This window comes from Neltuma alba, unplaced genomic scaffold, assembly GCF_004799145.2.
Source record: "Neltuma alba isolate B1F8T4 unplaced genomic scaffold, ASM479914v2 tig00003453_pilon, whole genome shotgun sequence".
Lineage (NCBI taxonomy): Eukaryota > Viridiplantae > Streptophyta > Magnoliopsida > Fabales > Fabaceae > Neltuma > Neltuma alba.
This window is the reverse complement of record NW_021633289.1, coordinates 23,029-38,835: the sequence shown is the minus strand read 5'-3', so window position 1 is coordinate 38,835 and position 15,807 is coordinate 23,029. Positions and strand designations below refer to the sequence as shown.

Genomic DNA, 15,807 nt, shown 5'->3' with positions numbered 1-15,807 from the left:
AATCAACTGAACAACTTTATATATGTTTCATATTATTATTATGTATATTATTGTTCATAAACGGACTCTATTTGACAAATAAGAATTGATTTTTTTAAGTTGAAAAAACTTAAGCACCCCCATTTTTTCCCTTTTGGACTTCACGTGCTGCTAATTGCTAAACATCTTGCTAATTAAAAAAAATGTGCCCGTTTAATTGCAAATCTCCGCCATCTTTTCTCTTATCAGCGTTGTTAATTAGTGGATCTTCGTAAATAAGGGGTGGTTGACTTATAAGTATGTCCCATTAATATTATTGCCATTAGTTGGTATTTGTACTTGTCTATTTTCATATTGACGTTATCCAGTATTATCTGAAAAAAAAAAAAAGAAAGAAAGAAAGAAGAAGGAAAGAAAGAAAGAAAAGGAGGAAAAAACGAAAACATCTCTTAAATATTACAGTTTCTTGTGCATTCTAAGGGATTTATACACGAGTATGCCGAAAATGAAAGGCTAATCATCCTGATCAAGATGAGCAAATAGAATAAACCAGCCAAGTACTTCAGAGAGGCCACTAGCAAAAGAAAATATATTTTTTCACAATAAAACATGTTTAAATTATTATTCCTTCAGGAGAAGATAGACACAGAACTCACAGGAAGAACTCGAATCCAGGAACACTTAATCACAGAGAACTGAACAAGATGAAGGCATATTAATGTCAAGTTTTTGGACAAAAGGAGTATGGAATTGGATGAAGAAGAAGCTGTATCTTCTTGCGAATAGCTTGGCCATCTGCCTCACTCATGTCTATGTCCTTTCCATAAGTCATAGCAGTTCCATCATCATCAGGAAACTTCCAATCGAACCAATATAAGAGATTAGCAAGCGTATATTCAACTGAAGCAACCCCAAAGTATAGTCCAGGACACCCTCTTCTTCCAAAACCAAAGGGAATAAACTCAAAGTCTTGGCCTTTGAAATCAACTTCACTGTTCTCAAATCTCTCTGGAACAAACTCTTCAGGCCTCTCCCAGTGATTTGGATCCCTGTGAATTGCAAATGGATTGACAAGGATGTTTGTTTTTGGGGGAATATCGTGCCCTCCTAGCTTCACACTGTTATTAGTTTCTCTTGGAATAAGACCAGCAGGATGTAACCTTAGAGTTTCTTTCACCACACATTTCAAGTATCTCATCTGATTAACATCAGTTTCATCTATTCTTGTTTTATACCCCACAATTCCTCGTACCTCTTCTTGTGCTCGCTTCATTTTCTCTGCATGTTTCATCATCTCTGCCATAGCCCATTCCATTGTAGTTGAAGTAGTGTCAATTCCTGCTGCAAACATATTCTGCAATTTTGAGATAATTAAAAATGCATGTCTCCTACATATATATGTATATTTTAGAGAGGGAGAGAGATATATATACCACTATGATTGCCTTGATGCTAACTAGGGAGAGATCAGAGCGAATGATACCATTTTGTTGAAGTTCAAGCAGAATATCCAAAAGGTCTTTATTCTCATGAGTATTATTCCTTCTCTTACTTTTATGTTGTTCAATCTCGTGGAGTATTAAAGCTTCTAATTCTTTAGAAGTGGCCTTCATTTTTGGAATAAGTCCTTTAAAACAATCCATCCACCACAATGAAGGGAAGAAATCCCCAAAACTGAATTCTCCGAATTCATGCATCATTTCCATCATTATCTCCCTTAACCTACTGCTTTCACCATCTGAAGTTTCACATTTATGGCCAAAAATACATCTACACAGTACATTGTTCAGAGTTTCAATCAGCATCTGAATCAGATTTACTGATACAGGCAACCCATCATTCTTGCTATTGCGTGCCTCATCACGAATCTTATTAACCAAGTTTGAAACTTCCTCTTCACTTATGTATTGAAAAGATTTCACCTTTCTGGGGCTCAAGAATTCTGTGATAGAGATTTTTCTTCTCAGTTTCCATCCTTCGCCATAGGGTGCAGAAATCACATCATTGCATCCGTAGAAAAGGATTTTTGCGGCTGTGATTGAACGACGGGAAGAGAAAACAATGTCATTACTGGTTTTGGCCATTTCTCTGGCAAGATCTGCAGAAGAAACCACCACAGTTGGAACTTGGCCTAGATGCAGTAACATAAGAGGGCCATACTTGCTTGAGAGAGATCTGAGAGATTGATGAAATGGTGTGCTTATCTGATGAAGATTGCCAATGATGGGTAATTTTGGAGGAGAAGGAGGGAAGTTGGGTTTGGTTCTTTTTCTTGTGAGTTTAAATGCGAGGACGATAAAGATGAGGCACCAAAAGAAAGAGAGGTAAAGGTTTTGATTTAGCTCCATAGCCGCCATTGCTCCTTCCAATTGGACGAGACAGCTTCCAACAGATCGATCGATGTTCGCTTGCTTTTTTTCTTTACTTGCTTCCAATATGCTTAGTTATAGAAGCCAGCTTGTAGACTCATGAAACTCAAGAACATGAACAATGATACTACCTTCTATGTTAAATACAAAAACTAGTTGAAGATTCAATTTAGTCTTAAATATAAGATTCGAATCCATTTTGTTTTTCATATTTACTTATATTTTTCTAAAGTTGTCCCTATTGTGATTGTATATATTAAAATGTTTTTATTGTAATGTATATTTTAATAAGAATATTTTAGGAAAGACAATATTTATTAATATTTCCAAATTAATTATCTATCTTTTAGATCAAGGACAGAAGATAGTAAATAAGGATTAGTTATCTTTCAATGAACTTTAAAATTTCTCAAGTACATGAATTCACAATAAATATATTAATTTGGGCATATATTATGGACTGAAAGAAAATTTATTAAATGCCTGCTTTACTACTCACCTAACCTTAATTTTTTTTCTTTGGCCGAACACCTAACCTTAATTTAAGTATTTCTTATTGCTTTTTTGTTATAATAAATTTTCTTATAGACATGAACACTTTGTTAGAAAGAAAGAAATACTTGGAGAAAGATTAGTTTTTTATTCAATTGCCCACATAAATTCTGACAGTTTAAGATTTTAATAAAATGAAATATAGTGTACGTTTGGCATGATTTTTCATAGGATTTGTACTGCATAAGATAAAACAATCCTATATTATATATATATATATATATATATATATATCTGGGCATGATAAAACACTGCATAGATAAAAATCTTATGAGGCATAATAAAAACAGATTTATAGTTTCCATACTAGGAATGTTTGACGAAATACTCCCTCATTCATAATGTAAGATATTTTTTTTCTTCATTAGCGATGTAAGAAATTTTTTACGAGCTATTATTAGGAGAGCACATTCCATGCCCAGTACAATGATAAGCATAGAGTGTTCATCTTAATCTAGACTATTCATATTAATTTTAAATGATCTAGATTTAATTTAAATTTTTTAATGTTTTAAATAATTTCTTATTTTAATAGATATAAAATTTAAAATAAACAAAATCTTATAAGTGACACTTCCTAAAAAAATAAATCCGTCACTGAAAAAATTGTAAACTAAAACTTTTAAACTTGGAGCATTTGGTTGATATTTTATTATATACAGCGATGAGCACCTATGAGCATCAAATGAGGATCTATTATTAGTCCAAAATAAAAGACATTTGTAATCTTAAGAAATATCTTGTCAAGTGTTGGTTAATGCGTACTAAGTAATTATGCAAGGGAAATTATATATGGATGTTAGTTGCGACTGAGGGGAAACTTGAAAAAAAAAAAGTTAATTTTTCATAAGAGCTAATTGTGTGTGTTAAAATTATCCTGTGACGGAAACCTTTTAATATGCGTGAATTTTTTTTTTTGGAACTTAGTTGAGTATTTTCATGCATCATTAGCACTACTTTCTTCATTTTTTTATTAGACGCATTAAATTATTCGGAAAACTAATTTGAAAGTGTTTATAGTGTTTCTTTTTTAAAGTTTTGAATCAGCTTTTTCTTTTTATGAGGTCTTTTAAAATAATCCTGAGATTTAAAACTATTAAATAGCGAGCAACGGTATTAAAATTTTTCGTTAAATGAAAGAAAACACATCTCCTCCTTCTTTTTCCTTCCACAAAGCCCCTGGGCGAGCTTTTCTCTCTTCGTTGCTTATTCGTGGACATCTTTTCCTTCCCCATTCTTGCATTATTTTGCACTAAATTAATTAAATTAATTTTCTCTAAATTATTTACCATCAATTAAGACATTAATTAATATTTTAAAAATTATTTTACCCTTTTATAAATATTCTTTGTTAGATATTCTCTTTTAAATTTTTAATTAATTAAAAATAAATTTTAACTAAATTTGTTTCTAAATGAATATTTACAGCCTTCTAAGAGCTTGGTCTTGAAGTCAGGTGGGTGTGTGAAAAGAGGGTTTAGATTAATTATTTGGAAGTGATTTTTTATGGTGTATAAAATAAGCATGCGAATGAAGTTTTAACTCAATGATGATAAAAGGCTAAAACAAACACGCACTTCAACTTTAAAATGAGTTTTATCAGTAAGCTAAGTAGTGATTTTACCTAAAAGTCATCCAGACATAAGAAAATATTATAACCAACTTTTCATTAAAAAACGGACGTTTTGGCTATCGCATGGGCAATTCAAATACTCTTCTAATCCTATTTATAAGTCATTTTTAGCATGTTTTACACAGATCAAGAAAAATCTTAAATTTCATTATCTTTCATTTAAAATTCAACAACTTTTTAAGTTTATCTCTATTTAATATATATTATGTCTCATCTGAACAAAATCAATATAATAATAAATAAAAGATAAAATTATATATTTATACAAAAAAATTTTTTGTGCACCCTATAAATAAGACCCAAAAATAATTTTTTCTCTCTGTTCTATATACAAGACCAGAGGAGTAATCTTTTTCACAAGTTCGAATGACTATCTGTTACGAGAAACGTGACAAAAGGGATTACATGCATGGTTACAAATGTCCTCATGTAGGATATCCTGAGAAGGGACATCTGATCTGAGACTGAGTCATAAATTATTACTGTATTTTCTGTGAATGCATCACACATAATGTTAACATTTCTACAAGTTTCAAGACTGTCTGTTATGCAAAACGTGGCACAAGGGATTACATGCAAACTTAGAGGGTGTAGTAATTGAATGAGGAGGTTGTAGTTAAATGACATGCAAGCACGGTTTCCAAACTAGGGCTCATATATTATACTCCCTCCGTTCCTTATTATAAGAGACAAATAACCGAAGTACGTTGATCAAAAAAATAGTTAAAGTTAGTTAAGAACAATCAATGTATAAAAAGTATAATTTTTTTCCAAAAATGCCCTCATTAATAAGGAGAGAGAGCATGAGAGAGAATAATTAAATTATTAAAAGAAAGAGAAGTGGGAGGGAGAGAGAGTGTGAGTTGGAGATAATAAATATGGGTAAAATAGTAAATCAACACAAAAAAGTAGAGACAACTTGTAAGTGTCTCTTATATATAGGAACATGACATAAGCATCAAGTGTCTCTTATAATAAGGAACAGAGGGAGTAGTATTTCCAATTTATATGTGGAGTAAGGCATTTGTGCCAATCAGATTTTTTCAGTGTGTGTGTATAAGTAAAAGACCAAAGTCCTTAAGTTACCTTTTTAAATTTCAAGATATTAAATTTCCATTATCATCTTTATTTATTATTACTCTTCTATCTCTATTTATAAAAAATAATTTTTTTTTTAAAGTAGTGTTAAACAAGTCATTGTTGTCTGAAATTTTAAACTAGTATGAAATATGTAGTTATTTGGTTCTATTTATAGGTTACCTTCAACACGTTTCACACATATCAAGAAAACTTTTTTATTAACTCTCATTAAAAATACAATAACTCTTTAACTTCATCCCTATGTAATATACATTATATTTTGCAAGAAAAAAATCGATACAATAATAAATGAAAGATAAAATTTTACATTCATATAAAAAAAAAATTCTTTATCTTACAAATAGGACAAAACATTTTCTTCTTTCTCTGCCCTATATATAGAACAATACAAGATATACTAGTATCTTACACATTTATCTCTTTTAACTAAATTTATTAACTAATATTTTGAATCCTGTGCTTCTGATAGTTATTTCTTAGAGGGGAATATAATTCCAAAATTTCATTTCCCCAAATTATAAGGCAAGTAGGGGGTAGAATGTCTTTAAAAGCATTCATATATACGACTATATACTATATGTGTGCTGCGCTCATCAAAATTTGTACTACATCTATTCAAAGCCATTTTGTAAAATCTATGTAAGAGTCAATAGCTTTTCTAGTAGTTTCCTTAGTATAGATATTGTTGAGTCGTTATGGTGGAAAGAGGAATTAAAAGATACTCTCTCTGTTCCTTATTATAAGAGACATTTGATGCTTATAGCATGTTCCTATATATAAGAGACACTTACAAGTTGTCTCTACTTTTTTGTGTTGATTTCCTATTTTATCCATATTTATTATCTCCAACTCATACTCTCTCTTCCTCCCACTTCTCTTTCTTTTAATAATTTAATTGTTCTCTCTCATACTCTCTCTCTTTATTAATGAGGGCATTTGTGGAAAAAAAATTATACTTTTTACACATTGATTGTTTTTAACTAATTTTTTTATCAACGTAATTCGGTTATTCGTCTCTTATAATAAGGAACGGATGGAGTACAACCAAAGATTTAAATTTATTTTTGAGTATTGTTGGAACAAGATGATGTAATTTGAGGACATGGACTAATTTTGACTAAATTTCTTGATTTGTGTGAATTAATTAAATGTGATTCATATAAAAATGGAGAGACTATTTTTTTGCCAACGGAGAGAGACTATATATAATTTACTGCAGAACAAACACACCGGAATATATAATTTAATTTATTGCAGCAGCATGCAACATATAGCATGACTTATTTATAGAAAAGCGAAAACGATCAAGACATACAAGATCATCAAGTTTTAGGGCAAAAGGGGTACATATGGAATTGGCTGAAGATGAAGAGAAAGCTTCATGGGGGAAAGTAGGCCGTCTGCCTCACTGATATCTATGTCGTCCTTTCCATCATCATTATTATTATGAGCAGGCAGCTTCCAATCAAACCAATATAAGAGATTAACAAGTGTATACTCAATCGCTGCAACTGAAAATAAGATCCCAGGACAAATTCTTCTTCCAAAACCAAATGGTATTAACCCAAAGTCTTGGCCCTTGAAATCAACCTCATTATTCTCAAATCTTTCTGGTATGAATTCTTCTGGCTTTTCCCACTGACTAGGATCTCTCTGAATTGCCCATGCGTTGATAATTACACTTGTTTTTGGGGGAATATCGTAGCCTACTAGTTTCACAGTGCTGCTAGTTTGCCTTGGGAAAAGAAGAGGACCAGGTGGATGAAGTCTCATAGATTCCTTCACCACACATTTCAAGTAGCTCATTTGATTCACTTTGTCTTCGTCTATTATTTTTCTTGATTTATTATTCTTCCCTGTAATTCTTCGCACCTCTTCTTGGGCTTTCTTCATTTTCTCAGGATGTCTCATCAATTCTGCCATAGCCCATTCCGTGACAGTTGAATTAGCTTCCAATCCCCCTCCAATCATACCCTGTGATTGTTCAAATGCATCATGTGTTAGCTCGCTCGCATATCTGCTCCTTCCAATCCTATATATAACTAAGTTACATCTAACCAAATTATACAGATAAAAATATTAGTTAAAATTATTCAAAAGCAATAAATATGGAGAAGATTTAATTTTTTTCCCCCAGATATAAAAAATAATTGATGAGAAAAAGACATGAGAGAGACGTATAATTAATTAAGAGTAAAAAATAAAATAAAAAACTCATCAAAATTTTCAAACAATAAAAAAAATGTTGCTTATATGTGTGAGAGAATGTTGGTCATATGCTAATTTGGTCCTTATTATTTGTTATTTGCAGGAGTTTTTCACCTACTAAGAAGAACTTTAAATAGCAGATGAAATCTTTCACTTTTGCCCTTATTAAAGAGATATGAATATTGGGAAAAATGTGATAAATGCTACTCCTCCGGTCCTAATTATAAGATCCAATTGACTTATTTGAGGAGATTAAGGAAGTAAGTTAAGTTGGTTATTTATAATAAATAAGTGTTATCATTCCTAAAATATCCTTGCTAATTAAGTATATTGGCTAAAACTATCATTATTAGAAGGATTATGTTGGAAAAAAATGCATAAATATAAGAGAAAAAATGGATTGGGTCTTATAATTAGGACCAAATAAAAAGTCAAATTGGGTCTTATAATAAGGACCGGAGGAGTAATATATTTTCTCTCACCCATTCCCTTTATCTTCACCTTTACTATAATTAATTAAGGTAGAATTGGGAATGACGCATTAAAAAAGGTACAAATGATATATAAAAAAAAACCAAAATCTTCTCCTGCAAATGACAAAAAATACCAGATAGAGTATGCTAGCCCTGTTTCAAAGAGTGAAACTTATGAGACTACTATGTTTTATGATTAAGGAGGTGTTTGGAAGCACCAAAAGTGCTTCTTAGAAGCACTTTTCTGTAAAACGAGACAAACTCCTCCACATATTTATTTCGTATACCGTAAAAACACTTTTAAAATCATACTTTTGATTTTATCCAAACACTCCTTATCTATTTGTATGATATATATAGGGAGAGAGAGTACTATTATCAGTGTCTTGATGCTAGCTAGGGAGAGTCCAATGTCAGGCATATCATCGTCTTGTTGAAGTTCAACCAAAATATCTACGAAGTCCTTATCCTCATCAGTATTCCTTTTCTCACTCTTACGTTGTTCAATCTCGTGGTTGACGAAAGCGTCCAATTCTCTGAAATTGGCCTTCACTTTGGGAACAAGCCCTGTAACAAAATCCATCCACCACAATGACGGGAAGTAATCCCCAAAACTGAACTCTCTGAAATGACTCAACATTTTCATCACTAACTCTCCAAATCTGTTACTTTTATCGTCTAGGCTTTCATACTTTCTCCCAAAAACACATCTAAAATTTATGTTCCATGTGGTTGCATTAAGCATCTTAACCAGATTCACTGGCGCATTCTTCTTCATGCAAGCTTCACGAATCTTGTTAACCAAGTTTGAAACTTCCTCTTCCCTAACGAATTGAAAAGATCTGACCTTTTTCAAGCTGAGGAATTCAACAACAGAGATTTTCCTTTTGTATCTCCAGTCTTCGCCATAGGGTCCAAAGCTCACGTCCTTGCCTCCATGGAAGTAGATTTCTGCAACTGTCATTAAGGGACGATAAGAGAAAGCCATGTCGCTGTTAGTGACCATTTCTCTCACAATATTTGCAGAAGAAATTACCAGAGTTGGAATCTGACCAAGCTGGAGCAACATAAGAGGGCCATACTTATCTGAGAAAGATCCCAAAGAGCGATGAGAGAACGTTCCCATCTGATGAAGATTGCCAATAATGGGTAATTTAGGAGGACATGGAGGCAGATTGAGCTTATTGCTTCCTCTATTACTTATGAGCTTAAACACAATAATCATGGTGAAGATGAGACACGACAACATAGAGAGGCATAGGTTTTGATTTGGTAATTCTGCAGCCATTGATCTTTCCATCAATTGTGAAAGAACAATGAAACTATGTTTCACTTTATATCAAATGAAAAAACCCCATCCTTATTTATACAAGTTTAGGAAGGCTTCTATATTTATTACAACTCGTAATAAATTATTATTTAATGCACCTAAATTACCAACACTTCAAAATTGCAAGTTTCTTTGACCCAAAAAAAAAATTGCGAGTTTCGATGCACCTATCAGTGACCAGCATTTAATGCGATATTCAACGACTCTATTCAAACTAATGTTCTTCATAATGGACTCAAGAAAATGGACCTGAACCATGGCCCATATAGAAATTCTGGATGGAGACATTGATTGCGAGTTGCAGAAGGCAGCTAAATGCTCAAAATGACACTTTGCAGGTCATTTACTTGGAGAAGCACTTCTTTCCCCTTGACGGAGGAGATGAACTTTTATGCTTTGATGGCCCTTTTATTTGTGATTCTCTCCTTTTTATGTTAGCGATTGTGCTTAGTTGGATCTGCACCTGGTGTAACGGCATATGAAGAAGGACCTGCATGGCTAACTGAGCAAATAATAAAGACGGAATAAAAAGATAAAAAAAAACTCCAAAGGCTTGATTCAAAATTTGATAAAACTAGAACTCTCAAATTAATTTTCCTTTAAAAGCAAAAATAAAAACTTTAATCTATTTGATACTCTCTTTAGTATATGAGAAACTTCTACAAATAAGAAATACTTTAATAAGTACCAGAGTGGTAAGTGAGAAATTGTGAACACATCTTTAACAGATTTAATGTCATCGTCTTTTTTTGGGCCAACGATTTAACGTCAGCATCTAACTCCTTTTCTCCCAGTTAATTTCCCCAGAACATAAGTCCTACATTTAATAATATGTTAAACACTATTAAATTTTTTTTATTTTAATTTACTCTATACATTTAAGGGTTCTTTTGGATCAGCGATTAAAAAAGTAGCTTATTGTCAATTTGGCTTATGAAAAAGTGAAGTTAGGTAAAAGCTAAATTGGATAAGTTGAATTGTGTTTGGATTGGAGTTCAGAAAAGTTAGTTTGTAAAAGTGAGATTGATAAAATGTTGTTTGGATTATCGTTGAGTAAAAGTAAGTTTGGTTGTAGAATGACCACAATAGGTATGAGTTTTAATAAATAATGAAACATGATTAAAAAAATGATTTTACATAGTACAATAAATTTAAAATCATTTAATATGAAAAAGTGAAATTTAATGAGTGAATTAAATTTCAAAATTTAGAGAAACCATTTTAAATATAAAGTGATAAAAATACTAATATATTATACTATATATATGAGATAAAAAAATTAATTCTCAGCAAAAAAAAACTTTAAATCAAATACTAATATTTTAAATTTTATCAGATTCCTGTTTTTTTATTCAGTTCATTTTCTCATGTTAGTTTGACTCTTTTTTTTTTTCCTAGTCCAGATGTTCTCCATCATTCCATTCCCCTTCGCTCCACCACCCCTTGCTGGCTTTCTCATTTCCCAACCAATAAGCACATAAAAGTAGCTTTCATCAGCTTATGCCAATCGTGGAAAATAAGCTACTTTTGGCTTAAAAGTAGGATGGGCCAAAAGTGAAACCAAATGCAACAAAAATTGGATAAGTTTTGGTCCATAAGGAGCTTATAAGTCATTTTTAAGTGAATCCAAACAGGCACTAAATTCTCAGACGATGACAATACTCTTAGATAAACTGGACTTCTATATTTTAAACTTGGTGGAGTATTTTCATGCATTAGTATATATTTAGTGCTACTTTCTTCATCTTTTTTATTATTAGAGGCATTGAATTATTGAAAAAATTAATTTAAAAGTACTTGTAGTTTTTTTTTTTTTAGGTTTTGAATCATGTATTGGTGGAGTATTTTGCTCTTACTGATTCCTCCAAAATTACTCTATAATTAATTAATCCTCATGTTCACAGCTATGTAACCGAGCCGCTTTATTTGTTTAAGTCATTTTGTTTTCTTCCCATTTTCGTCTGTGCTCAAGATTCTTGTTTTCTTGAGATCGGAAGAATGGTTGTCGGGGAGAAATGGTGGGAAAAGGAAAGATGTTGATGATGTAGCTTTCATTTAACGAAAATTTTTAACTTTTGTAAATTTTAATGATTATTAGATCTAACGGGAGAAAATTAAAATTATTTACCATTAGTTAATATTTTTAAAATTATTTCACCCTTTTATAAGAATCATTATTTGATACTCTCTTTCAAACTTTTAATTAATTAAAAATAACTTTTAAGGGAGTTTTTAAAATAAATATTTATCGCCTTCGAGGAGCTTATAGCCCAATCGGCAACCTTTTAGTGTCAAAAAATTAACTTTTTAGAAATAATTCTACATTATAAACGATAATAATATGAAAAAAGTTTTCTCCAATATTTTAAAATGACTATCATAGGAAAAATTGCAGAAAAATAAACAGTAAATTGTAAATCAGTTATTTTGTCAAAAATTTATCGTCATTTGTCATTTGATTGTTGTCCAAAGCTACAAAAGTCTTGTAAACCGTCTTAGATTTGTGATTTTGCGAAAAAAAATTTCTTGTGATTTTCCCAAAATCTTATTAGCCAACTTTTCACTCAAATTAAAAACGAACGTTCTGGCTATGGCATGGGCGATAATCCAAACGGGCTCTTTTACAAGTTTCAGTGACTATCTGTGATGCGAAACGTGACGCGAGGGATTACATGCATGCTTACAAGCGTCGTCTTCATCACGGACGATCCTGAGGAGGGACATGTGATCTGAGACTGACTCATTACTTATAGTACTACTCTAGTCCTATTTATAGGGTAGAAAAGAAGACATTTTTTGTCTTATTTATAGGATATTGAGAGAAATTTTTTGTATAGATGTATCATTTTACTCTTTATTTATTATTGTATTAATTATGTTTATATGAGGTATAATGTATATCAAATAGGGATAAAGTTGAAAAGATACTGAATTTTAAAATGAAAGTTAATGAAATTTAAAGTTTTTCTTGGTCTGTATAAAATATGTTGGAAGTGACTTATAAATAAAACTAGAGGGGTACTGTATTTTCTTATTTTCTGTGAATCCATCACACATAATGTTAACACTTCTACAAGTTTCAATGACTGTCTGTTATGCGAAACGTGGCAGAAGGGATTACATGCAGACTTAGAGCGTGTAGTTGAATGAGGAGGGTGTAGGAACAAGTGTTCTAAACTACAAGCTCCCGTTTTCAATACTCCCTCCAGTGTTTTTTTATAAAAGCTTGATAACCAAATGACACGATTTAAATAATAGATAAAATTAATTGAAAGTAAGAATGTAAGAAATGAATTTTTTTTTCAATAATCACGCCCTTATTTGAGAATGCAGTGCTCCTTTATGTCCATAATATAAGACATTGTTAATATAGTTAATGTGATTTTTTTTTCACTTTCGCTCCTATTAAATATAGGAGAAAAAAAATCAGAGAGATGAAAAATTATAAAAGTGTAATGTTAAAGGCAATTTTAACAACTCCGCCTATGTTGTATAGCCGGTCCCAAGCCCGGATAAAGGAGGAGGATTGTGTTAGGCCCTCGACAGCCAACGTAAAAACCCGTCGAATCTCATGAACATGGATCAACGAAGTAATTATGCTAATGCTAGGTCATTGCCCAGATGTGACGCGCTGTATGGCTCGAGTACAGTGAAAAATGAGCTAGAGCCGCTGCATCGTTGCCCGGATGTAGTGTTAAATGAGCAAGGGCTACCGCACTCTCTTGGACGGAGACGGCTAAAGAAGTTAGTTCATGAGACTGAGATTAGATTTGGCACTTGGAATATTGGGACGTTAAATGAGAAATCTATGGAAGTAGCAGAAGTTATGAGGGACAGAAGGATTAATATCTTATGCCTCCAAGAAACCAAATGGACTGGAGAAGCTGCCAAGGAACTTGGAGAGTATAAACTTTGGTACACAGGAAAGGTGAGTACAAGGAATGGGGTTGGTATCATCACTGATGGGACATGGAAAAAAAACGTGGTAGAGGTTAAAAGGTTTGAGGACAGAATAATATCGTTAAGAGTAATTGTTGGAAAGGATACTATCAATATCATTAGTGCCTATGCACCTCAGGTTGGGGCAGAGACACACCTTAAAGATAAGTTTTGGGAAGATATGGAGGGCTTGATTCAAAGCATACCACTCGAAGAAAAAAATTTTATTGGTGGGGACCTTAATGGACATGTTGGTAAAGAAGCAAGACAATTCAGTGGGGCCCATGGTGGTTTTGGTTTTGGGGAGCTTAATAGTGGAGGACAATCTATTCTCGATTTTTCTCTTGCATACGATCTTAAGATTGTCAACACTTGTTTTAAGAAGCGAGAGGAGCATTTAATCACGTACAAAAGTGGTGTCTCAAAATCACAGATTGATTTCTTTTTGGTTAAGAATCCGGACAGAAGATTGTGTACTAATTGCAAAGTGATTCCAGGAGACGGGGTGAGTGCCCAACATAGAGTACTTATCCTTGATGTATGTTTTAAGAGTACCAGGCAAAAGTACCATCAAGTGGCAAAACCCAGGATTAAGTGGTGGCAGTTAAAAGGAGAGAAGCAGGAGTTATTCAAAAGGACTCTTTTGAAGGAAGGGAATTGGGAGTTGCAGGGAAATGCAAACATGATGTGGGAAGAGATAGCTTCAAGGGTTCGTTTGGTAGCTAAAGCAATTTTGGGAGAATCCAAAGGTCCTGGTCAAAGAGATAAGGAGACTTGGTGGTGGAATAAGAGTGTGCAAGAGAAAGTCAAACAGAAAAAAGATTGTTTTAAGGCCATACACTTGTGCAATAGTGTAGAGAACCAGGAAAAGTATCAGTTGGCTAAAAAAGAGACAAAGAGAGCAGTGAGCGAAGCACGTACTAAAGCTTATGAAGGGTTTTATCAGGAGTTAGGAACAAAGACGGGAGAAAGAAATATTTACAAGATCGCGAAGCAAAGGGAGAGGAAAAAGAGAGATCTGGACCAAGTAAAGTGTATAAAGGATGAAGATGGTAAAGTGTTAGTTACTGATGGTGATATTAAGGACAGATGGGAGGCTTACTTTTACAAGTTGTTTAATGAGGGAAGCAATTATGCGACTCAGGACTTGCAGGACTTGCTAATTAACGAAGATGATCGGAATTTGGCTTTCTACCGCAGGATACGTATCGGAGAGGTTAAGGCGGCTCTCAAGAAAATGGACAATGGAAAAGCCGTTGGGCCTGATGGTATCCCTATTGAAGTTTGGAAATGTTTGGGTGATGAGGGGGAGGCGTGGCTAACCAAGCTTTTTAATGAAATTCTACGCTCTAAAAATATGCCGGATGAGTGGAGGAAAAGCATTTTAGTTCCTATTTACAAGAATAAAGGAGACATTCAAAACTGTGCAAGCTACAGGGGGATAAAACTTATGAGTCATACAATGAAGTTGTGGAAAAAAGTGATGGAATATAGATTGAGGTTGGAGACTTCTATTTCGGAAAACCAATATGGATTTATGCCAGGGAGATCCACATCGGAAGCAATCTATTTACTAAGGGGGTTAATGGAGAGATATAGAAGTAAAAGAAGAGATTTACATATGGTTTTTATTGACCTGAAAAAGGCTTATGATCGTGTGCCAAGAGAAGTATTGTGGAAGGCTTTGGAAAAGAAAGGTGTACGGGTTGCATATATCAAAGTCATACAAGATATGTATAAGGCGGTAACTACCAGTGTAAAGACGCCTGGGGGGGAGACAAAGGACTTCCCTATTAAGATTGGCCTACATCAGGGATCCTCTCTGAGTCCGTACTTGTTCAACATTGTTCTGGATGTTCTAACTAAACCTGTTCAAGAAAGAATCCCTAAGTCCATGCTCTTCGCGGATGATATAGTTCTTATGGCGGAATCAAAAGAAGAGATTAACACTAGTTTGGAGTTATGGAGAAGGACTTTGGAGTCGAAAGGTTTCCGTTTGAGTAGGAACAAAACAGAATATATGCATTGTGATTTTGGAGGGAGGCAAGGTAATAGGGATTTGGAGGTGAGGATGGGAGAGCAAATTATTCCTCAAGTATCAAAGTTTAAATACCTAGGATCCATTATACAGGAGGATGGGGAAATTGATGGAGACATTTCTCATAGAATACAAGCTGGCTGGTTAAAGTGGAGGAAAGCTACCGGAGTTATTTGCGATAAGAA

The 15,807-nt window shown here is 33.2% G+C and overlaps 3 protein-coding genes across 3 annotated transcripts; all 3 read right to left on the bottom strand.

Moving 5' to 3' along the window:
- Positions 1-700: 700 nt before the first annotated feature.
- LOC114741629 (cytochrome P450 71A1-like) lies at positions 701-2,336 on the bottom strand. Its single transcript, XM_028929889.1, has 2 exons — positions 1,413-2,336; positions 701-1,333 (listed from the first exon to the last, which is right to left on the bottom strand). Exons 1-2 carry the CDS (start codon positions 2,334-2,336, stop codon positions 701-703), a joined length of 1,557 nt encoding a protein of 518 aa, XP_028785722.1.
- Positions 2,337-6,963: 4,627 nt separating this feature from the next.
- On the bottom strand, positions 6,964-7,440 carry LOC114741628 (cytochrome P450 71A1-like). Its single transcript, XM_028929888.1, has one exon. The coding sequence runs from the start codon at positions 7,438-7,440 to the stop codon at positions 6,964-6,966; it is 477 nt and encodes a 158-aa protein (XP_028785721.1).
- Positions 7,441-7,681: 241 nt separating this feature from the next.
- LOC114741627 (cytochrome P450 71A1-like) lies at positions 7,682-9,603 on the bottom strand. The gene is made up of 2 exons (XM_028929887.1): positions 8,689-9,603; positions 7,682-7,687 (listed from the first exon to the last, which is right to left on the bottom strand). The coding sequence occupies exons 1-2, from the start codon at positions 9,601-9,603 to the stop codon at positions 7,682-7,684; spliced, it is 921 nt and encodes a 306-aa protein (XP_028785720.1).
- Between the last annotated feature and the right edge of the window lie 6,204 nt (positions 9,604-15,807).

Bases quoted from the DNA above. Each gene is read 5' to 3' on its own strand.
- LOC114741629 (XM_028929889.1), bottom strand. From the start codon at position 2,336: ATGGCGGCTATGGAGCTAAATCAAAACCTTTACCTCTCTTTCTTTTGG. The intron at 1,334-1,412 runs GTATATATATCT...TCAAAATTGCAG, and splicing joins GCATCAAGGCAATCATAGTG to AATATGTTTGCAGCAGGAAT.
- LOC114741628 (XM_028929888.1), bottom strand. From the start codon at position 7,440: ATGAGCTACTTGAAATGTGTGGTGAAGGAATCTATGAGACTTCATCCA.
- LOC114741627 (XM_028929887.1), bottom strand. From the start codon at position 9,603: ATGGCTGCAGAATTACCAAATCAAAACCTATGCCTCTCTATGTTGTCG.